Below are 23,693 nucleotides of genomic sequence, written 5' to 3'. Positions count from 1 at the left end.
GTGATGCAAGAGAAGTATGATTGCATAGGTTACATGTAATTTCAGTTTATGTATACTTTACATCACTATCATCTAGTACATCATTGCTATGTGGTGTTGTTTATGCTCAGTTTATGCGTTACAATGCCTCAGTTGTTAAAATAGTGTTGAGTTTTAACATGTGGATGCATCCCTTATGGTTCTCACAGTGGTTATGATGCATGTGTATGGATGTCACTGGCTTAACTGACTGAAATTTCACATATAGAGGACATATGTTTCACTACACAATAGGTGTACATGTTGTTTAACTATGATGCCAGTATGTATTTCCAATAGTGGCAACAGATGCTTTGGCACATTGTTGTGCGATTGAGGCCCATTACAAGGATTTCAAGGGGATAGTCTATAACTAGGATGTGAAATTTTATTGCTTTACTTAGCCTTTGACAAAAATTATTCAAATGTGCAAATGTGACTTGCACATGTGATGCAAGTTAATCATTTCATAGTGTGGAATCCAAGGCCCCAAGATATCAATTGATGCCAAAGGTAAAAGTTGTAATAAGTTATGCCTGACAAGTACTAGGTGGTACTCGATGTCAAATTTGCACCTAAACCAATTTATTAGCCACTAATGTCAATAGTGACATTAGAGACTAGGCATTAATTAATTAATTTAATAAGCTAGGCAATGCCGGAAAATGGGATTAGAAGGCTACCACTTAGCAAAACTTGCCAATGCAAGTGAAAAAAAAAAGTTTTCAGAATCTAGTGAAAGTTTACTCCAACCATTGCGAGAGGCAAGGAGGCTATTAGAAAGCAAGGAGAGATTGATGTGATTTGCAGACACAAGGATCAATCTTACAGTGTGTGACAACAGCTTAGTGTCCTCCAGGAGCAAGTGACAACAGCCCAAGGTCCCTCTGGTGTAGATGACCACATACAAGAGAAAGCACCAATGTTTTTGGTGGTCCTAAGCTATAGGTGACATTTCTCATGGCTATTTGAGCGAGGCAACAGTAGCTTTTCAGCATTTCTCACCATGAAACTCTGAAATTTCTTTCTCTACAACACTCTCATTCTCCAGCGATCTCTCAAGTTATCTCAACATTTTCTAGCACTTTGATCCATCAGAGGAAGAGATTTCAATCAATCTCTACTGTAAACTCCAATTTAGGGTAAAAATTAGGGTTTGACAGTCACCTCGAGATACATGCTCATAATTCAGGGCCTAAGACTTGAATTCTAGAAGCTGAAATTAAGGAATTTCAAGAAGATTCGGGGTTTTGGTTACACAGACAACGCGATGACATGATTGATGCAAGAACTTTTCTAGGAACCTTCCAATCAAAACTCTACAACCTCTAAGAATCTTCTAGAACTTTCTTGGATATTCTAGAAGTTTCTAGAAGTTTCTAGAAAATAGTAGGTTTCTTGGCATCCATGCCATTATCCCCTCCTTTAGCAACGAATTCCATAAGGAACATTAGAGTTTCTTGGTAAGGCTCTTGGCTTCAATGGATGTCATTAATGAAACTCCTTTACTTTAGCAATTGCTCAACAAAGGCAAAAGACTCATTCTAATGTTTGGCCACTAGCATCATAGCTCTTTCAATAAACAAGGCATTCAATCCTTTTGTGAGAGTTTTTGAATCAAGGATAGTCTCAACATTGTACTCTAGGTGACCTTCCATTTCAACTAGAAGTGGGAGTTCCTCCCCCTTATTAAGAATATATGGCAAGGCTCCAAGACTGAGATATGGCTCGATGAATTCTCATGGAGTGTGGTAGTTGGAGACAAGAGGTGAGTGAATTCCCTTGGTCAATGATCTTGAATAGCCCAAGTCTTTGATAATCCAACTTCTTAAATGTGAAGAGGGAACATAAATCTTGCCACAAAAGCCCTATAAGTTGGATGTTTCATCCATAGTCAATCAGCATTGTCTTTATATCTTGCCTAGGCTTCTTGAATATGTGACCATAACTCCTTATGAGTCCTTAACAAGTATTCAGCTAGATTTGTAGCTATTGGATTCTTTACTGAGTAACTCATATAAATGTCCAGTTTAGGATCTCTTCCATAGGTGGAAAATAATGGAGTTTGTCTACTTTGAGGATGGTTGGCCGAAGAGAGGTTAGTTTGGACACTTAGGAGCTTGAGTAGACTACTCCAAAATTTTACAAAAATGGTGATCCTCAATCTAAAACAATATCATCTAGTAACCTGTGATAGCAGTAGATAGATTCGCGACGGTGCCCTCACTAATAACCATCTTGTGGGTGGAGATAAAGCCTGCAATCTTGGTAAATCTATCAACCATCACAAGAATGAAATTGAAACCCGTGGAGAAAGGTAGATAAATGATTAAGCTCATTGATACAGATGACCAAGGGTGATGAGTAAGCAACAAGTGAAACAACCCATGAGGTTGGCGACAAGGAACTTTGACTCTCTTGCATATATCACATGTGAATATCAATTCTTTTAACTAATTTCCACATTTGAGGCTACTTGAGAGATGAGCTCTATTATTTTATTAATCCAACATGTCTTGCAATTGGATAGTCATGTCTTGTTTGAAGTATATATAACTAAAGTTATTCGAGCGGTATTTACAATAGCCCCTGATAATAGAGCAAGCCTTCAACTTTCTCAAACCCTTCAACTCTTATATACACTTCTTGAAGTTTTTGCTTGATATTCTCGACAAAGTGATCCTTGGAAACTTCTTTCTTGACTTGTAGAAGAAAGGTTTGATCTTCTAGAGCTTTGCTTGTTATTATGCATAGTTGGAATTATCTTAGTTTTAAGAGAACAAGGTCCTACTAAATTGCATCTCCTTTTTTCAATACAAGATAGGAGTATTGAGACAATGCATTCAAGACTACCAGGTTGATATGATATGAAAAAATCAAATCCAAAAAGAAAGATACTCTATCTCAGTATCAAAGTTCCACATAAATTTATCATTTTTAGTTAATCCATGAGTGGGATAGTGATCTTAGAATAATCATAAATGAAGTTTCGATCAAAGTTTAGGAATCCCAAGAAGCACTGTAGATCACAAAGTCATCTTAGAATTTCCTGGGTATGAGAACGTGACATTACATTGAGCAAAATGCCCAGGTCCTCCACAAAACAAACATAATCCTTGAGAGTATCGTCATTGCTTTTCTTGAGTTGACAATGGCTTGAATCGAGCCCAATCAATCTGCATAGGCTTGATATTAGTTTCTTCTTTTTCTCGGGAGTAGTACAGCTTCATTACTTGCAACCTTTTGTTGACATAACATTGAGCAAAATGTTGGAGTCCTCCACAAAACAAACATAATCCTTGAGGGTATCGTCATTGCTTTTCTTGAGTTAACAATGGCTTGAATCGAGCCCAATCAATCTACATAGCCTTGATATTAGTTTCTTGTTTTCCTTGGGAGGTCATTGTTGTCGTGGCATCTAGACTTGATGAAGCCTCTATGCACTTCTTTTGATGTTTCTTGAATAGTCGATTATCACATTCTATTGCTTGAGAAATTAAAACACTTAGTGTGTAAACCTTTGGCATTGTCAACAAAAGAGAGCTCACATCACTATTCAATCACCAAGAAAATTGGCTAATAAAATAATCCTCATGCAAAGTCAAATCACAAGTAACTTATTAAAACTCAAATCCATAAACTAATGCCAGTCTAGATTCTTAATCTTTTTTATTTAAATCTCGGCAACTCTAGCTCTATTTATGTCTCCAAAGGTAACAAGAGTTCTCAAACAAAAATCTTCAAAATCAATAAGGAGAGGAGATTTCTTCTCAAGTAAGGGTGCCAATAAAGAGAGGGTTGTACTTAAGACTAGTGTGTCGATAAGCCCCATTTGAGAAGCATCATCATGATAGCACTTAGCTTACATGTAAATGAGCAACTAAACTTGCTGCAAAAAATCTCTAAATCTTAATCTTATTCCATCCAACTCTTCAAGTAGGCTAACCTTTCACTCTCGTAACTAGAAGAGCAGCTACAAGATGTTCAAAGGCCGCCTTGATGTAGACTTGCCTCTCGAAGTTCTTAGAGCAATTTTTTTAAAGGTCTTGGATGGCTAATCCCAAAGCTTGGGGTTTCTTCACTTGTAATCGAATATTATTCTCACAAAGTTTTTAAATTTATTCTTGAATATTTTGTAAAGTGGTGATGACACTTACCATCACTATATCCAACATCCAGCATAACTACACAAGATCAAGTATGTAATCTTGCCAAACTGTTATGAGGCCAACAAAAACTTCGTGAGGAGAAGGATTGTTACCTCACAACTTGTAAGAGAATGACTTAAAGAAAAAGAATAAGAAGAATAACTTATTTCTCTCATAGAAACAAGGAGCAGACCTTCCGGCCTAAAGAAATCGCCTAACACGTTCCAAACTGTCCCAACCCGTTCCTTGTTGTTCCCTCTACTATTTACTTGTTTGGAAGGGGGTTTCCACACCTACTAGTCAAAAATTGATGTTTTTTCCTATTTTTTCTTATTGCTTGTGTCATGCTTCTCTTGCTACATGTTCATCCATCTCCATTACCTAATGCGCGCACGCACACGCACACACACTCTCCCTCTCGTTGGGGTAATGTAAGCATTTGGGGTAATTTAGGACAATTTGAAGCTATGGGGATAATAGAGCTAATTTTAAGGTATTTGGAGCAATATGGAGTATTTAGGGTTATAGGGGCAATTAGAGGCGCATTCTGGGCATTTGAGGCATTTGAAACCTTTGTGGCATTTTGGGGACATTGAGAACAATTTGAGACAATATTCAAGGCAATTTGGACAATTTGTAGCATTGGACGGCTATTGAGCCAATTTGTCGTAATTTGGGCCATGCAAGTCTATTTGGAACATTTGGGGCAATTTGGGACACTTAAGACGTATTGTTCCCCTATTGTTGTTCCCTGATCTTAAGTATTCCCTCCCATTCCAAGGGGTCTTGTTACTGTTTCCGCTCCCCATTCCAAGCAACTATGATTTCTCTATTAAAAATAATGGAGTACAACAATACATTTCTTGATACAAAATTGATACAAGGCAAGGCCTCAATACAATACTAGATCAAAAGCAAAACAAGACAAGACGAGAGAACTTACCTTGTATGAGCCTCACAACTGGCGTAAGCAAAAACTGAAAGGCTTGTAGCCCATGTAAAAGTTACGCGCGAAACGGACAGAATTTAAGTAAGGAGTAGAAAAGACATAGCAAATGTAAGAAGAACAAAAACTTCTTTAATTCCAAACAAATTGATATAAAGATGGCTCTATCCACCCATGTGCTTCCACTATGAAGCTTAGATGATGATCCAAACAGATAATAGAGAAAGAAGTTAAGGCTACCTGGAAGAACTCTAACTAGGTGAAAGATAGATTGACGCTGGCTTTGGAGGGGTCTTTTTTTTTTAGCCCGAGAAGGTAGTCTTGTCCCTGATAACTCCCCCACCTCACAACTTGATGCAATTGTGCCTCAAGTTGCTACCAACGTAACTACTTTATCTAACCCAAAGGCTAAATCCAAAAAGGTCACCTTTTTCCCATCCTGTCACATAGATCGTATCTAACATACAAGTCGGGGCCCAACTAATGTCCAAGCTCACACATGGCTTCCCCTCAAAATGGGAGTCTTACAACTTATGCAAGCGTTGATACAAGTACCCTTCTAGAACCTTTAAGAACATTCTCAAAATCTTGTAGAACTTTCTCGAATCTTCTGCAAGTTTCTAAAAGATATTAGGTTTCTTCGTGTCCATAACAATCTGAGCCCAAAAATTAATCGTGCCCATCCACAATCAAATTGGCTAGGCCATTTTGCCCCCCGAGTAGTCATGTGCATTATTCGAGCCCTGAACTGGAATTGATTAATTGATTAATGACTAGTTTCTGGTGACACTCCATACACACTTATTGGTTAAATTAACTTAATCAAATGCTAAGTAAAGCATCAAAATTTTCTATCCTTGTAATAGTTAGCATCAACTTTTGTTGAGCATTCCAATATATTATATACCTTAAATGAACAATCAAATCCAGCGTACTAGACTATCAAAACCCGCCCAATATTTGTTTTTGTGATTATTCAATGGACTTCTTTCTTTGTTCAAAAATAGCTAGAATGTTGATGAGCCTTCAAGGGCTTCAACTCCGCTGATTGCAAGTCATTCTAAGCTACCTAATCAGCCTGAACTACAGTGTTAAATGCAGCCCAATTTACACTTAATGACTGATATTCCACATGATGCTTTGGAGGAAAAACATGCTGCATTGCCAACAGCTGCTAGAGAACTTAAAGGATAGCAAGCAGTCCCTTCCACCAGTTGCTTGTACACAAGCAAGAGCTTGTCAAGATCAAGGTCATTTATTGGCGTCTGCGTTGGTCCCTATCGCATACAATAAAGAACTTGAAGATCATTCAAGAGCTCTACATTGATGCCCTTTGTCCAATGGTTTGGGTGCCCTAGCTAGCCTAAACTATCACTTAGGATACAATTAGGACACTTAAGACCCCAGTTTCCTAAAGTTAGAGTTTTTTTATAGCGGTTAAGATATGAGGGCTCTGGTTATCTATTTAAACCTGATTTGTGCATTTTAGCACATCAGTGTGGCCACTATTCAATGTGATTGTCTAATTATTGTATTTCCATTCACTTATCGAGTACATGCATTTCCATTTGCAATTGAGTATCATTATGCTTGTATTCTCTTTCTCAATTACTCTACACATGGGCCAACAGTGGCATCAAAGCGTCCAGGGTCATTGCTCATAGTCACTTGCCTACAACCATTGCCATTGAGTGCTACACCTTGACCATCTCCCACCCAAGGCATTCCTAATTCCTTCGATTAGTGATGAGTGGCCATTAGTGATCGTACATCATCGTGATGCCATTGTTGCTGCCATTTCTTAAACATATAGTATGACACTTTGCTACAACAAGTAGCATTGCCTAGGGTTCCACCACAATAGCCACTCTACAGCTCATTGCCGCCAACAATTGCCACCACAACCAATGGTTCTACCAACTATATGACCACCCAATGTTGCCTCTTGCAACCGCCCAAGAATAGCTTTGTTCAACCTTCACTCTCCTCCACTGCCCAACACAATAGAACTATCCAAGGTCCACCAAAACCGCTTAAAGTTCTACTCTTGCCACCTAGGCCCTTGCCACCTATGCGAAAATGCCATTGCATGATTTGCCAACACCGCACAGGATTGTCACCTACTGACAAAGACATCGCCCATTCCCAGTCATGACTTACACCACCTGAACTAGCTACCGCCCTTCCTCAACTATTTTCCATCAACACCACCCCTATTGCATATTGTATTGCCTAAGTAAACAATGTCACCATAGCAATCTAATTCTAGCACCGCCCGCTACACTAGGACTACACAATAACAACTTCATCGTTCTTGCAACTGTCTATTGGTAACATTGCCCAAACCTGAAGCAAGGTTGTCATGTTTAATGGTGTTCAATTAGGACCATCCAATACTAGTACGATACTAATCAAACTAATAAATATTGAACCTATATTCGATGAAAAAAAAATCATATAATTTAAAGTCTACACTTAATGTTTGGACTTAAAATATAGACTTAGAGATTCAAATCAAAAGTAAGTGCAGAAAAGGGTTGAAACAAGACTCAAGACACAAGAGTATAGTATGAGTCATGACTCAATGATTTGTGCATAATGAAACCAACTTTATTATAAGCCAAATTGGCAATCTCATACAAAAAGATATACTAAAATGGATTGAGATAAAAGCCATAGCTCAATCTGAATCAAGATACATGATTAAATGACAAATCCTAGGCTTCAAGTGCTCATATCACTCTTGGCATCAAAGATAGAAGCATCCTCGTCACCACTTGAGGAGCCATCACGCCCCTCAACAAAATTACCCTTACTAATGGCATTGCCCTCCTCATCATACTTGGGCTCTCTAAGCTCTATGTGAGAGGTAGTGATAGGTATATCCTCATGGGCTAGGCTAGGAGTGCTTCTCAAGCCACTCCCACATCTCATGTAGCATCTGAGGGCCCCACAGGCATCATGGGCAGCCAATGTGGATGCCAAAGTAGAAGCTCCACCACTAGTGACACGCAAGCAAACAACATAGGCTCGACGTGCACGAGTGCGAGAGACCCGCCAGTCTTTCTTCTCAAGCTCTAAATAAAGCTCCCTAAATATTTGCTCCTCTTGTAAGTCCCTCTCCTGAGTCACACTTTCAAGTGTGCTAGGGGAGAGCCTGAGTGCATCCACATTTGCCCATACATTTAAAGGATGAAAAAATAAATGAAACATCTCTAAATATATTACATACTTTATGAATAAATTTATGACTAAAAAGTATAAAAATATAGTATACATGTCTTGCCATAGATATCTCGTGCATATTATGCAGCATCTGTAAAGTAGAGCGATAATAAATTTGTCGCTCCAATTGCCACACGCTAAGCTTATTATGAATTTTTGGTGTGCATGAGGGAATAGACGGACCAATTCCTCTTATATCAACCCAACAAACTATCCTAAATCATATGAAGGGAAAATAAGTTTAGACTTCAAACTTGCAAGTTATAACTAGAATCAAGTGAAAAAAACTAAGAGATTTTCAAACTTATGCAAGAATGAGTAAGGCTACTCTTTCGAGGTGAGACAATCCGTAGCCAAATGACTCCCACCAAAAAAGAAGCTTCACCAACGGTTCTTGAGGAGAAACCACTTCTTCTGTGTATCAACCTCAATTAGTATTTTGCACTAACCACCCCAAAAAGGGCTGGGACCCACATTCTAGGATCTTAATCAATGAGCGCCCACATAGGGGTGCGCCACCCTAGATAGCTAATGCCTACCAATAGGCCACCCCTCTCATTCTCGTTCAAGTGCCATGTTCCCGTCCCCCTCTTCACACTTCGTTTGAAGGCTCCAACCTTATTGGCATCATCATCAGACTGCTGGCAACATTCTATCCCACCTAGCAACCATTTGGCGTCACTCCTACAAGTTGCTAGCATCATCTCCAATGCTGTCTACATTTTCAGCCTAGATCTTCTCTCACTTGCCTAGCATCATCTTACACATCACTAACATCAACATTTTAGAGCTCCTGACATCTACCGTTGCAGCTCATCACACTCTAATATCTACCTTTGCAGCTCCCATGCTTCAGTTATCATTCTCCCTCTAGCGTTTTGCTATCTGGCCCACCTCCTACCATCAATGGAGAGTGATGCGCTTCCTTGACAGCTATTTTTCACCTTCTAGTGATTAATTCGATTACCCCCTACACCAGAGAATTGCATCTCGCTCCCTTCACTGTGGAAATTCCCCACAGTTGTTGTTGCTTGCTTCACACAAGAGAGTGCAATCATCTTCTAAGCTTTGGCTCCACTGTATCAGCTTCTCTTCACATAGCATGATTCAATGCTTCATCATCTTGTTCTCTTGTGTTTTTGAGTTCCTCTTCCCTCTCAGTGTTTGCCATTCCGGTGTTGTGACTTCTCCACAAGCAAATGGACAAACCATTGGGTGCTCCCATTCCAGCATCACCAAATCCCCCACTGATGCTTGCCCACATTGACCTTTACTCGCTACATCACTGGAGTATATGCTTCTACCCCCAAGCACTCATTGTGCCACCTCTCTCTTTCAAGCCACAAAGTTTATTGTGCACTGACTTCAAAATTTTTATGCTTAAGGCAATAAGACGCATCCAATGCACACTATGCAAGGAAGGCCTAGAATTATACTCGAATCATTCTTGACGAGATGTCCAAGAGAAATTGCAAGTTTGGTAGAGCGATATTATGGACCAAAAAGCCCAAAGACAATAAAAACTTTTTCACTCCGGTAGTCACATTTACTAAAAACCCATATAATGAGTGGTTTCAAAAAGTAAAACCAAATGCTAATAATTAAAGAAACAAACCATGAACTAATGAACTTATACAATTAAGCTCTCAAAAATCTAAATTTGGCGATTCATATTTAGGAGGTTACAACTTTCAAAAATTACTCAAATTGAAAATCTATTCCCATCAAAAACTCTGGAATTTTGCAAGGAACAATTTTGTCTTCGACAACTATCTCAAATTCTTAACCATTTGAAACATTTTTAGAGTGCAAACTTTATAAGCTTCTTCCTCTAGAAGGATGCAAAATTTCGATGCTTTGCTTAGCATTTGATTAAGCGTTAATCAAATGTGCAAATGTGAGATGCACATGTGATGTGTAAGTTTGTTATTTCACAATGACGACCAAAGATCCTTAGAAGTCAATGAGTGCAAAAGGCAAAAGTTGTAATAAGTTATCCTTGAAATGTAGTAAATGGCACTTGATGTTAGATTTTGGCCTAAAAGATCTTACTAGCCATTAATCTCAATGGTGAACCGTAACATTAGGAACTACAAATTGAATAACTAATTAATGCCAATTCAAGGGCTACTAAATACTCAAGAATATCTAGGTGACATATTAGCCTAGTAAATTTAATTTTGGCTAGCAGAAAATTAATTTAATTAGACTCAAAAGTTGTTGAAACATGCAATTAGAAGACTACACTCGGCAAAACTTGCTCATGCAAGTGAGGAAAAGCCTATTGGAGCCTCATTCCAGTATTATGCAAGTTGGCAGAGGAGGAGAAGAGAGTTATTGTTACAATTTTTCAGCCATCACAAGTTGTCAAAGACCCGAGCTGATGAAGGGGCCATTGGAGGCAAGCAAGAGCCCTTATAGGCTATCTTCATGCAGGTGACAACAAGTATTGGGCCCACAAAGACAAGTGATTGCATATGGTACTCTTGTTGATTGTGGGCTGCAATCAATTAGTCATTCATAGCAAGGCAGCATTAATTTCAAGCAATCTTTGCAATGAAACTCTGAAATTTGTCTCTACGACTTGTTGTCTAAAAATTAATATTCTAAAAATTAAATTAATTGGACTTAAAATTCATTGAAACATGCAATTAAAAGGCTTCCACTCAACAAAACTTGCCCATGCAAGTGAGGGAAAGGCTATTAGACACTATTGGGGCCTCATTTCAACATTGTGGAGATTGGGAGAAGAAGAGAGAGAGTTGTTGCTGCAATTTTCCAACCATTGGAGGTTGTCAAAGGCCTCAACTAATCAAGAGGCCATTGGAGACAGGTGACAACCCCTGTAGGCCATCTTCAATCAAGTGACAACAAGTTTGGCGCCCATAAAGATAGGTGTCTGCACGTGGGGCTCTTGTTGATCATTGGCTGCAATCAATCAACCATTCACAGTAGGGCAACATTAATTTCAGCCAATTTTTGCAATGAAACTCTGAAATTTCTCTCTCCAACTTGCTCTCGATTCTTTCAGTCAATACATAGCTTCCCTCGAGAGACCTCAACCAAATCCAATCCCAAGAGGGTGCAATGGAAGAATTTCTGTTGCTAAACCCTTATTTACAACACAAATTAGGGTTTACCAACCACCCTAGGAAGAGTGTTCAGAATTCAAGGCCTCAATAGTTGAAATTCAATACTTGAAATTGGTCAATCCCCAAGCAAATCAAAGGGAAAACTGGTTTGAAGGCTTGTTGGTTGCTATGGAGAACAAGATGTATTGAAGATCTCTCAGTGTACTTCAACCTTTAGCAATACAAGTTAAAGACAAGGGGGTGCCAATTTTGGAGCCAACTAGGTGTCCAATATCCAAGATTGATTGGTAACATTTGGGGAAAATTGGTTTGAAGGCTTCCTGGTTGCTATGGACAACAAGATGTATTGTAGATTGGAGGAGATCGAGTTGAATCTCAATGTACTTCAACCTTCAGCAATATAAGTTAAAGACAAGGGGTGCCAATTTTGGGGCCAACTAGGTATCCAATGTCTACAATTGATTGATAACATTTGTACTTCAGTTTATGTGAATTTTATGCTTGCTTAGTGTAAAATCAGGTAATTACCACCCTTTTGAGAAGGAAAGTTGGTTTCACTTTGAATTCTCTTTTTTGGCTTCCGCATATTCAGCATGTCATCCCTGATCAGTTTGTGATAATCAAAGATGACATTGAAGACAAATTGCCACAGCTGGGCTGTATAGTTATCTATTTATTTTTCAGTATTTTGCATCGACGCCTACTGTTGTCCACTATTTACTTGAATTTCTATTCTCAGTGCATCTCTCTCCTAACTGCTTTAAACCAGCAAGAGGCATATTTTCATGCATGTCCTCATCATGAAGAGCCCTTGGAATATTGTATGTGGCACCAAGCAAAGGCCAAATTCACACTCTCTTGCACCACCTTCCAGCTGAGGAGGCACAAAGACTAGCTCCATTGGAGCAACACTTGGAGTTGGCTACCATATACAAGCAGAAGAGCCATTCTACCCTTGCAAAGGCCAATGGGAAAAAGATACTCACATGAACAAAACTCAATTGAACCTAGTGCAAATCAGGCCTAAAGTAGCTTGATGTAGAGGGAAGACCTCACACGCCTCAGTTGGTAGAGTCGGAAGGAGAATGAGCTGCCTTTGGGGCTAGGATGTGCATATACTAGATCTCGAGAGATGGCTCATGTGCTAACTACATGTCACAAGTGTGCCTGAAACTTACCTCGAGATGACTCGTGTGCTCATCTCAAAAGATGGCTCATGTGCTGACTAAGTGTGGTAGGTGTGCCTAAACTAAAGTGATGGCTCCAATGCTGATTAAGAATTTGAAGGGACAACCACCAACATAGCAATCCACCATGAAAATAAACCTACTGGATGAAAAAGGAAGACCTGACCTGTAAGAGTGAGTGATGGAAGCAAAGGACCACAAAGACAAGAGCGAAGAGTATGAGAGAAGAATCACCCCACATGAAGCTAAAGGAATAACACTCTGATCTGAACACAATACCCATAACACTCTGATCTGAACCCAATACAAGGCTGCCAAGTTCCAACAATCAGCCTATGTACGTGTGAATGCCACACCAGCGAGGGCAGTGGACTGATAGCAAAAGATGACGAGAATGCAGTCGATGATGATGAGACTAAGGTAGAAATTTCTTGTTGGTCATGGAGGCTCAAATATGGCAGCCTAATATAGGCTAAGGGCTGGAAAACAGCCCTGCCTGGGCTGGCAGACACTCCAAACTGGCTGCCCAACCGAAAAAAGATGCTGCCAAGGCTGCTACGTGGCAAGGGATGAGATTATGCCCTAAAACAGGGTAAGAACAGTGGGTGATGACTCCTAGTCCATGCACACACAGAAGGCATGTAGACCAAACCATATATCAACATGTAAATACCAATACCCTAAGTCCATGTCTGCTGCTAGTTGTCATGAGAGGAGTCAAAGGATAGTCTAGAGTCCATTTCTGTAGAGGTATCCCATAATCAGCATAAAAAGCAGTCTTTTGAATAGGGCCTCAATTGCAATAGGCAGATCCCAACGCTATACATACAATGGGTGTAGGACCAAGTGTTGCTTTGGTTATACAAGAGATCATCATCAGAGTCTGCTCCCATGCATGTCATCCATCATAATATCCCTCTTTAATTCATGATGCAGACTCTACCCTTGCAATGGCCTCCACTATAGTATCCTCATCCCCCTCTTGTGCAACATCTGCAACATCTGGTGTGCCATCCCCCTCCTGTGCTCCATTTATCTGCCCACTGCCTCCATCTCTGTGGACCAAGCCCACCTGAAATTTTTGTTCAAAACGCACCTACAACAAGAAATCCTGCATTAAGCAGTTTCAGCCATCTACAAAACCAGCTTGGATATCTTGTTTTTGGTACTCAAGTGAGTGGGCATCCTTTACAGGTTTGGTTGTCGGTGATGCAGAGCAGAAAGTGGAGAATAAGAGGAAGGTGTACAGTCACAATAACAGATTTGGCTGTCACAACCAGGACTGCAGCAGCATCAGTTCTTGGAGAGAGTGCACACTGATTGTAGGCAGCCTTATAATTCTGGTTAAGCATTTCAGACTGCAGTGGCTGCAAGCAATGAAAGTGAGAAGCTGCAGGACTAGTTGTCATTAGTAAACAAACTGTAATGAATACACTAGAGTGGAAAGTTGGACACATCCAAAAGTCAACAACCCATAGATACCAGTGACAACAAACTTTGTTACCAGGTGATGGCACTTGCTACTGTGCATGTGGAGGAGGAGAAGAGAGGACAAAAGCTAAATGAGGGTCTAATCTCAGTATTGAAAACTGAATCCTTGCATAAAAGGCAAGAATGCAGCTACGACTACATCTTGGAAACAGTTTGGATTGAGAAAGGTTTTGAAGCCTTAGATACAAAGGTGAGAATGATTGCTTGATGCCGCACATCAAAGAGAAAAGTGTGAACATTAGACTAATTTAGATATACAAGGTGAGATACTGCACATGTCCCAGGGTGATTCGATAGGGGTCCTGCTAAGCGTCCATAACCACTCTACACACATTTCAATATATAAGGTATTTCAATGAGCTAGTACACATCATTTTTTAATTATATTTCCCCAACATATTTATGTTGTACACTATCAAAATGATACCATCTGACTGCAATTCACTAGCCAGATGGCTTGTCCAATTTGAAAAAACAGCACTCTTTAAATTAAAACTAGAGCTCTCTACAAAAAGAACAAGTATTCCACCTTTACTGAGGTTCCATTGATGTTACTTTCCTCCTTCAGAACAGAAGACTTGGCTACTCCATCAATAAAAGTGAGACCCTCTGAGCACCAATTTTTCTGCTGGTTTCCACCATTGAGAGTATTGCCTTGACTCACTGACATGCTACCACAAGCATCATCCATTGTCACATCAATTTCAGGTGGACCATTTTCCTTTAAATTAGACCTCTCTGCAGGGCATTCTGATGCAACACACAGATGCTCTAACATCCACTCAAGCACTTCAGACAGAGAAACTGGGGCTGCAGGCATGTCTGGATCCGAGTTTGCAAAAAAGGGAGCAGCTTGGCTAAGTGGCAGCAGCTCAGAGCCAGACTTTACAGATCTAAATAAGAACCCAAGATGATTGAACTGCTCTATAGTTAAGACCTGTAGACAAGTCCAAAAAAGGTTCAGCTGAATTCCAGAGGATAAACTTTTAGATAGCTTACGGGGGAGCAAACTTCAAAAAAGAGCAAATAGATAGAGCAGATAAAAACATTTAAAACTTCTCCATGCAACTTTTCAAGCATCTTTATTCGCTAAACATAATGTGGTCCTTGACCTCATGGCAATTCACTTACAAAACACCAAGCTGTATTTCATCAACCACAAACAATGCCAAACAGTAGAAATTCATGAAAGAGTTGGCTTATAAAATTCTCTCTTACAACTTGAAGGTAGAGCTGTCCTTGGCAAAGTCGTTTACAAAACAGCAAAACCATTGATTTCATCAACATAAAGACCCCCACTCTTGAAACACCATACCATGTATTTATTGAAACACAGACTGCATGCACAAAGTAACATTGGAACAACCTTAAGAAATTTTGGCAAACCGATATTTTCACAACTTACTTGTATATATATACTAATCCCAATGCATTAGGGCGTAACCCTAATTTATAACAATGGTAGGGTTATGAGATAAGAGTACAAGATTGCACAGTGAACAATGTAACTAAACATTGATGAAGTTGAGGAATCAAGGTTTGTAGCATAACTAGAATTTATTTATAAAAATCCCACAAGTAGAAAAAACATTTCAAGATAGTTCATTTGATTATAAATATGACCATGTTTCATAATGATGACCTAGTATTGTGATATGGAAAATACATAACTTTGTTGATGCGGCATCAAGGAAGCTACATTTGAATTTTAAAATGTTAACAAGTTTATTGGTTTGGATTTCTAAGACTCTAAAAGAAAGAAAAGTGCATTTGATTTCTAAATGTGATGTCTTTCTTTCATTTAAAAGCTACTACTTTTGGAAGAGAATCATGGCGAGATCAACTTTCCTTGCTACAAGCACAAAATAGCAGAACCTGACTGTTGGCACCATACACACTATTGTGGGGACAAGTGGCAAGAGATCTAGTTATGCATGCTGCTACATGGACATATATGAGGTGCCAATCTACACTCCTGGTCACACATTTGAGGTGGTTGTATAGGGATCTAGGATTCTGCTTGTAATCTGTTGACAAAATAGAAATTCCATGAGATTTCTTTGTTCTAGATTGATCATGCCAGAAGTGGGAGCCTATGATCTCTATACTAAGGGGAAGAGTTGCTGGGCATACCTCTGGGCACCTACTTAAAGATCAGTCTACTGTTGGTGATCTTTCTTTGTAAAGATCAAAGAGCATATTCAATCATCCATTGTACTCCATTCTCTTGGCAACAAATTGAAGAGAGATCTCACATTGTACAAAGGTTTTGGGCCAATACAATGTTGGTGTCTAGGTGAATTTGTGCAATTATGGAGGGGCAAACCTAGGTCCATCTATTTTGTGGTCTTCTAAGTGACGGAATTAGCATTCCTACCCTGTATTTTTTGAAGACCAATTATATAGGTTTCATTGCTGATAATGGTCACCATCATCAGCTTTCTGAAGGGGATGAACATGCATTGGTTGGGTTCACATATCCTTAACCAAAGAATAAATGGATTATTTCGACTCTCATCAAGAGTCATCCATAGATAGATGTGAAGAGCAGCCATCCCTTGGTAAATAAGAACAAGGTGTGATGCAGCCTTTGGAAGACATTGCAAATGATGATGATGATGATGTTTATTGCACATGTGTGAAAAGAATTTTGAATGTGCCAAGAACTTTAGCCAAAGACCATGGTAATGTAACAACACAACACATTTTAGGCATGACAAAAAACCAAGCAAGTTTCAAGAAGAGGGCAGAGTGGAACTCCGTTTGGGGAATCTATTTAACAAAGGTTCCAAGATCCTCCTTTAGAGAGTGAAGTAAATTTAGAATCAACTACTATCAGAAGTGGGTGCAGCAATGGACACATTTTAGGCACGATGAAAAATCAAGCAAGTTTCAAGAAGAGGGCAAAGTGGAAATCCGTTTGGGGAATCTATTTAACAAAGGTTCCAAGATCCTCCTTCAAAGAGTGAAGCAAATTTAGAATCCACAACTATCAGAAGTGGGTGCAGCGATGGAAGTGTAGAAGATTGTTGTAATAGACTACACAACACAAGAGAAAATACAAAAGAGAAGAACAGTGCAAAGGGCGAACTTAGAGATATGCTCGGGAAATGGAATCCATATACCAAATATGAAATAGTTGCTTTACAACAGTGAGTATCTACTAGCTACCTATATGGGCACTAGCACCGCCTCCCTCTCTCCAATATGAATTGGCTCCCTCTCTCCAATACAAATTGCTTTGCAAGTTTACAAGTGATGAATGACTATGGACAACGGAGCCCAACAATAAATAGGCAAAAATATGCCTAAATCTGAATCAGGTCAGCCAGCAATAAAATATTCATAAATGCTGGTAGGCTACAAAATAATGACATAAAATCACAAAAATAGGCACCAAAAAAATTACATATACTCGTGCCTAGCCCACTAAATTGCATCCAGACTCACACATGAGTTGACTAATCTGCTAACACCCTCTCTCAAACCATATGTGATTTGATATGATACAATGATACAAGAACAATGACTCATCATAGTACATACGACAATGACCATCAAAATAGAACCATGGATACCCAAGCAGTGAGTGGCTAGTCCACCACCAAGGTGCCTCAGAGAGAACCTAATGTCAATGTCGATCATACCAACTCCTAAAATAAAGAAGAATCATAGCAACTCTCTATGTTAGTTAACAATGCCTTGCAATAGCATATGTAACCATCCTGTCAGCAATGCCTTTGAGCACATGTGACCATAGATTCCCCATCTTTGGCCAAACTGCCAATGTGTACCTTCATGTGTACTCAAACTAGGAGCCAATTCCACTCTCTGTCATAAAACAACCCATCATAAACTTGGATGTCAATCCCAACTCTAGGATTTCAAAACATGTCCGACTTTAGTCAATGAGAAAGGGAAGTCCCTCTCTAGATCCTTTGCACCTATATACCTTCATAGAATCTAGATGAGGCTCACCGGCCCCATCTCACCACCCTCCCACACTCCCTCTTTGACACTAGAGTATCGTGAGGGATAACCACATCACTTGCACCAAAAAGCAACAAAGAGAGAGGCAACTAGCCCTTCCCCTTTTTTTGAAGATGACCCCTTCCGCACCTTTGCCTTCGCTTGGCCAAAGGATCTCAGTCGGAGTCAGAGGAGGATAAGGATGAATCATCTAAGCAGTCCATATCCTGCTTCTTCTTCTTCCCCTTCTTCTTCCACAAATTCACTAACTCTTTACAATCCTTGCGCAAATGTCCCTTCTTACCACATTGATAGCACTCCACCTTCGACTTCTTCTTCCTATCACCCCTTTTGAAGCTGCAAATGCCCCATCATGGCCACCATACTGAGATGGCAACCTCCCTTGTAATCTCAATGACCCCTCACGCTCAAGCAACATCAAGGACATATGTGTGAAACTCACTAGCATCGATGATGTCTAGGCCCACAAAGCATTGGTCACTCCATCAAACTTTGAAGGGAACTTAAAGAGCACAATCCCCACAAGATGAGCCTCAGACTAAACAATATCTTTAGGCTCAAACTTGATCTACTCGAGCTGTCCATAGAGAGTAACTATACGCATAGTCAATGGAGCCTCGTTCAACGTCTCAAGCTTCTTCCATACCGTTGAAGCTATTCTCTGGGAGGTAATCCTTGATAGAGCCTCTTTAGAGATACATCCGAAAAGAGCAAAGTATGCACACGCATCATCATAATCCTATGTAAGCACAACTTTCTCTTGGTTGACAAGGTCCCAATCATCTAAAAGAAGAGCTCAATAGCTCCTAAAACCACGTATTGTGCACAAACCATGGTTTCATGATAACAATCCAAGTTAAATACTCGAGGCCATGAAGTTTATCATCAATAGAGCAACAAGGAGGTGCCATTCAAAGAGGCTAGGATGAGAAGATTAAGGAAAAGAGAGAGAGAGAGAGAGAGAGAGAGAGAGAGTACAACCAAACATAGCACCGATTGCACTAAAAGATCATGAGTTCACACGCATTGGATAGACAATTGATCAGAAAACGATTACTTAAAGAAGGCAAAAACTGATCAAAGACAAACAACAAAGGATAGAAAAGGAAGATAGCAACCAAAAACACTGAGAAAAGCCTGAAAATACTGTCACCCAACCTGCACAAAGCCAAAAACAGGAAAACACAGGCAGCTGTAGCAAAAATGAATGCAATCTGATCATTAAATGCAGCCGTACAAGATCAAACAAATGCAAAAAATAGAAACGCAAGCTGTTGTTCACAAAAAACAGAGTCAAGATGACTGAAAAACAAGCCAATTCGCTGCAGATTGAAGTCACCTAGCACCAACTAGCAGTCGAAAGCTGATCAACAGCAAAAAGGTGTGAGGGCAAACTGTCCACAGCAGAAAACAGCACCTAGGGCCCAAACACAGACATCTAATACTACGTCAAAAGTGAGTGCAGCAATGGAAGCATAGAAGACTAATTTAATAGACTACACAACACAAGAAAGAAGAGAAACAAAAGAACACTGCAAACAAGAACTTAGAAAAATGCTCCGGAAACGGAATCCATATACCAAACATGAGACAGTCACGTACAATAGTGAGTCACTAGCTGCGTGAGCACTAGCATTGGTTCCCTCTCTCCAATAGGACCTACCCTAGAAGACTGCAAGTGAATGATTGAGTAGGAAGGAGCCCCAATTAATAGGCATAACCAGCAATAAAATAATCATAAAATGCTGGTCAGCCATAAAATAATGCAAGAAACCACAAAAATAAGCACCAAAAAAGTGATTTAAATAATCTCTTGTGCCCAACCCACAAATACACATGCACAAACTCACCCATGAGCTGACTAATCTGCTAATAGCATAAGCATGTCTAAGGCTTCGTAAAGCTCTCAAATCAATGTGGAGCTAAGATTGCATGTATTACACATCATTTGCAATGCAACTAGACTAAGAACAGCATGTCCCTTTGCAAGGCAACTAGACTAAGAACAGCATGTCTTAATATACATTACACTTGTTAAAGTGTGAACAAACATGTTAGGCATGCATTTGGTCAAGGTTGCTGAGAGCAATTGAGTTACTAAGGACACCATGCAAGAGGTAGTTTGGCTAATTCAAGAGCAAAACAAAGGGGAATCATTGGCATTGAGAGACTGATAGTTTTTTATAGCAAGTCACTTGTGATTGCAGCAAGCTTTGAAAAACAATAAAGAAATACCGAAAGGAGTGTCCTCGCTTACTTGAGAGTTATCTTTCTTCTCTCTTTGCATTTTAGTATTTTTGTCCAAGTTATTAAAATTAAAGTCATGTGTGTACACTCTTGAGTTTTCTCAAAGAAAACCCTAGCATATCTTCAAAAGCAATAGCCTCCAAAATGGGCAGAAGATGAAAAACAAAGATGTTGATGATGTGGCAACTACAAGAGCTGATGGAACACAACTTCAAGGATCGCAGAACCTGAAAAATGCGGGTGGGCAGTTGCTCCTATGGACTGGGCAGCTGCCTACCATTGTGGGTGATAGCACAAGCTGACTCGGCAAACCTCCGACTATGTGGGTAGCAACTCTAAGTCAGACAATAGCTCCAAGACGAGCTGCATCCACTACGCCCCGAAGGGAAGGAAAGGAACATCACTCATCCTTTATCTAGGAAACATCAATCTTCAACCACCTCGTGTGTTGCATCACGAGCTTGATTAGATACAAGAGCAATAATTTGAGACGGTCTATGATCAAGTGTCTGGTGGAAAATAGTATCATATTTACATGCTTAGAGATGTATTGTTGTTGTTGCATGGTGAATTGTTCATCACTAGGCCTTTGAGATTGAAGGCCATTATTGGAAGTCATACACCACCATATGCCATAGTCACATGGAACTCCATTCTATGACTGAAGAAACATGGGAGCATATCATAAGCATCACAATCATGGAGTGTGATGAAGCTACCTTAGGGTGTATGTGGATGGAATTCTCAACTTAAATCACTTCTTAATCATGTCGTACAATGCTACATTGGAATAGTTACATGTTTTGGGCCTTGTATCATCTTATGTTGCAAAGCTTGCTAATATATCATAGTGACGTGGCATTTCAAAATATATTTAGTACCCTCATCCCCATTCTGAAAAGGATTCTCATTTCATCTTTACATTCTAGTTCCATGTGACTATGCCATATACATGCTAAAGGAGTTGATTTCACAATACATACAAATTATCAAACTTCTAGATATTTCCTTATTTGATCTAAGTTGTCGAAAAAGCATGTGAGGTTCTTGTCCATGTTTCTTTGGATTTGTACATGTGGATGGCAAGAAGAATGAGGTGTTTGATGCATTGTCTAGGAAGCCCCGATCTTCAATAGTCTCCCTTGTATTGTATCATGAGCTTAATCAAATACAAGAGAAATACTTTGACATGGTCTATGATCAAATGTCTTAGTGGGAAATAGTATAATTTTACATGCTTAGAGACAAATTCTTGTTGTTGCATGGTAAATTATACATCACTAGGCCTTTGAGATTGGAGACCATTATTGGAAGTCGTGCACCACCATATGCAAGCCACAAGAGCATTAAAGTAATAATGAAGACATTGGAGGCTCTCTTTTATTGGCCCACCTTGAGACAATCTGTTTATTCCATTGTGCAAGAATGTTTAAAGGTGAAGTATGGTAGGGAAAAAGCTCCTAGTATACTTCAGCTTTTATCGATATCAAGTAGCCCATGAGGGAGTATTGTTATAGGCTCTTATTTTCGATCTTCCTAGGCCTCACAGTGGGAAAGATGGCATCTAGACTATAGTTTTTTCCACACACTTCTACGTAGAAAATGCATATCAGTGTGGAAGCAAGGAAAAAATATGATTCACTATCCCAACTAAAACATACATAGGCCCTAAAAAATTTTATACTTTAAGCATAGCAAAAATGGATCTTAAACCATAAAGAGATTACAAATCCAAAAACATTAGGAGGCAGTAGACTTGCCACTTGATGGTTCATTAAACATTTGTCACCAAATACATCACTGGTCGAGTAAGAAGCTCAAGAAAGGAAGCCCACAAATTTTTTGTCAAAGAGCAAATTTTATAACACTTTTAGGACATCAATTTTTAAAATCTGGAATCCCTCCCATGCAAATCGTATTTAACAACTAGTATCTCAATCATAGCTTATGTTATATTGTATACTTATCTTCTTGCTTTTCATTTACGAGAGCGGCAGAGAGTTGAGAGTGGATTGAAGCATCATAAAACCAAAAACTTTAAAGAGAAGTGATAAGTCTAGGAAACACTTACCAACACAATAATCTAAAAGCTGAAAATTATAGGCCATAGGCGGAGAAAGAATAAGGTTGTAAACTTTAAAATTAAGTATCCCTCAGCCTAAAGTCAACATCAATAGGAGCATCATCATCATCAACATCAAAATCACCATCATCAGCATGATCATCATCATTGTCATATTACCTTCTTCAGAAGTGCACAAGCTCCCCAAAGCCAAACAAGCTTTGAAATAGCTGGCTAACACAAGTTCATGGCTCTTTGTGGCAGTTTTTGCTTTGTTCATGACAATTTTTGCCTCAATTTCTATGCAATAGGCTCAAAAATCAGTTTGTAGGTCTTTAGCCAAGATAGCAAACTCATCCATCAACAAGCCAATCCAATAAAACAACTCACAAGCCTACAATGCTATAATAGCTATCTCCCACTGCTCCCATGAGCCAAGACCAAGAACACTAGATCCAAGGAAAACACAACTATGATTCCACGAAGGCATAAGAGGACCAGGACACCACGAATCACAGCTAAAAAAGCACAAAATCCTGCAGGAAAGTCCAAAACAGCTCTAGAACCAATCAACATTTCCAAAGTGCTCAGCCCAGAACAACATCACCCTGTATGGGATATTGATCACTTGCCCAAAGATCCCTTCCCCTACCCTAAAACAGCATCGCCAACCTGTAGAACAACAAAATGAAGGACAGCTTCGCGACATTGGAGGACAGCACCGTATGCTTATAGATCAGCATAATCAGCAAAGCAAGAAATACATTGTGTATTGGCAACCACAATCCATCTTTTAAATCTTCACAATGAAAAAAGCTATGTTTTCATGCCTTTCATTGCCCTTTCCTGCTTTCCATGTGTTTTTTCAACTTTTCGACTAAAGAATTAAATGCAATGAAAATTTTTAATTATTCAGCCATGAATTTTTGAATTTTAAGAGTCCCAACCCCAAACTTTGGCCCACATCTAGACTTGATGAATTATACGAGACTTCCTCATTAAGATTCATTAACTTGAATGAATTAAATTTGCACACAAACTTAACATCACTTAATTTATAGTTAATCCACAAAACCGTAGCAACTGATGGGCTTGCCCATGTCCAGCACAACTTATGCAATGTCTTGGACAAGCCAAAAGAGTTTCAAAGACAAATGATGTCCCCGTGAGTTTTTTTTTGGGTGTCGCACAGAGAGAGAGAGAGAGAGAGAGAGAGAGAGAGAGTCTGTGTGTGTGTGTGTGTGTGTGTGTGTTGCATGCAAATCAGCCCTCCTATAGACCTCTAGA

The 23,693-nt window shown here is 39.4% G+C and overlaps 1 protein-coding gene across 3 annotated transcripts in view; it reads right to left on the bottom strand.

The window, feature by feature from the left end:
* Positions 1–23,693, bottom strand: part of LOC148037976 (Tubulin binding cofactor C domain-containing protein) — a 68,379-nt gene that overhangs the window by 19,841 nt on the left and 24,845 nt on the right. For all 3 annotated transcript variants that reach the window (XR_015690736.1, XM_087677008.1, XM_087677009.1), the window contains exon 3: positions 14,637–15,044. Coding sequence is in view for 2 of the 3 variants with exons in the window: in XM_087677008.1 (XP_087533134.1) it covers positions 14,637–15,044 (408 nt within the window). In the remaining variant the exon portion in view is untranslated. The remainder of the gene's footprint in view (positions 1–14,636; positions 15,045–23,693) is intronic.

The sequence above is a fragment of the Lygodium microphyllum genome, chromosome 4 (genome assembly GCF_053477565.2).
Source record: "Lygodium microphyllum isolate KBCC chromosome 4, Lygodium_microphyllum_v1.1.10, whole genome shotgun sequence".
NCBI lineage: Eukaryota > Viridiplantae > Streptophyta > Polypodiopsida > Schizaeales > Lygodiaceae > Lygodium > Lygodium microphyllum.
Note: the sequence above shows the minus strand (reverse complement) of the source record. Positions and strands in the feature narration are given on the sequence as shown.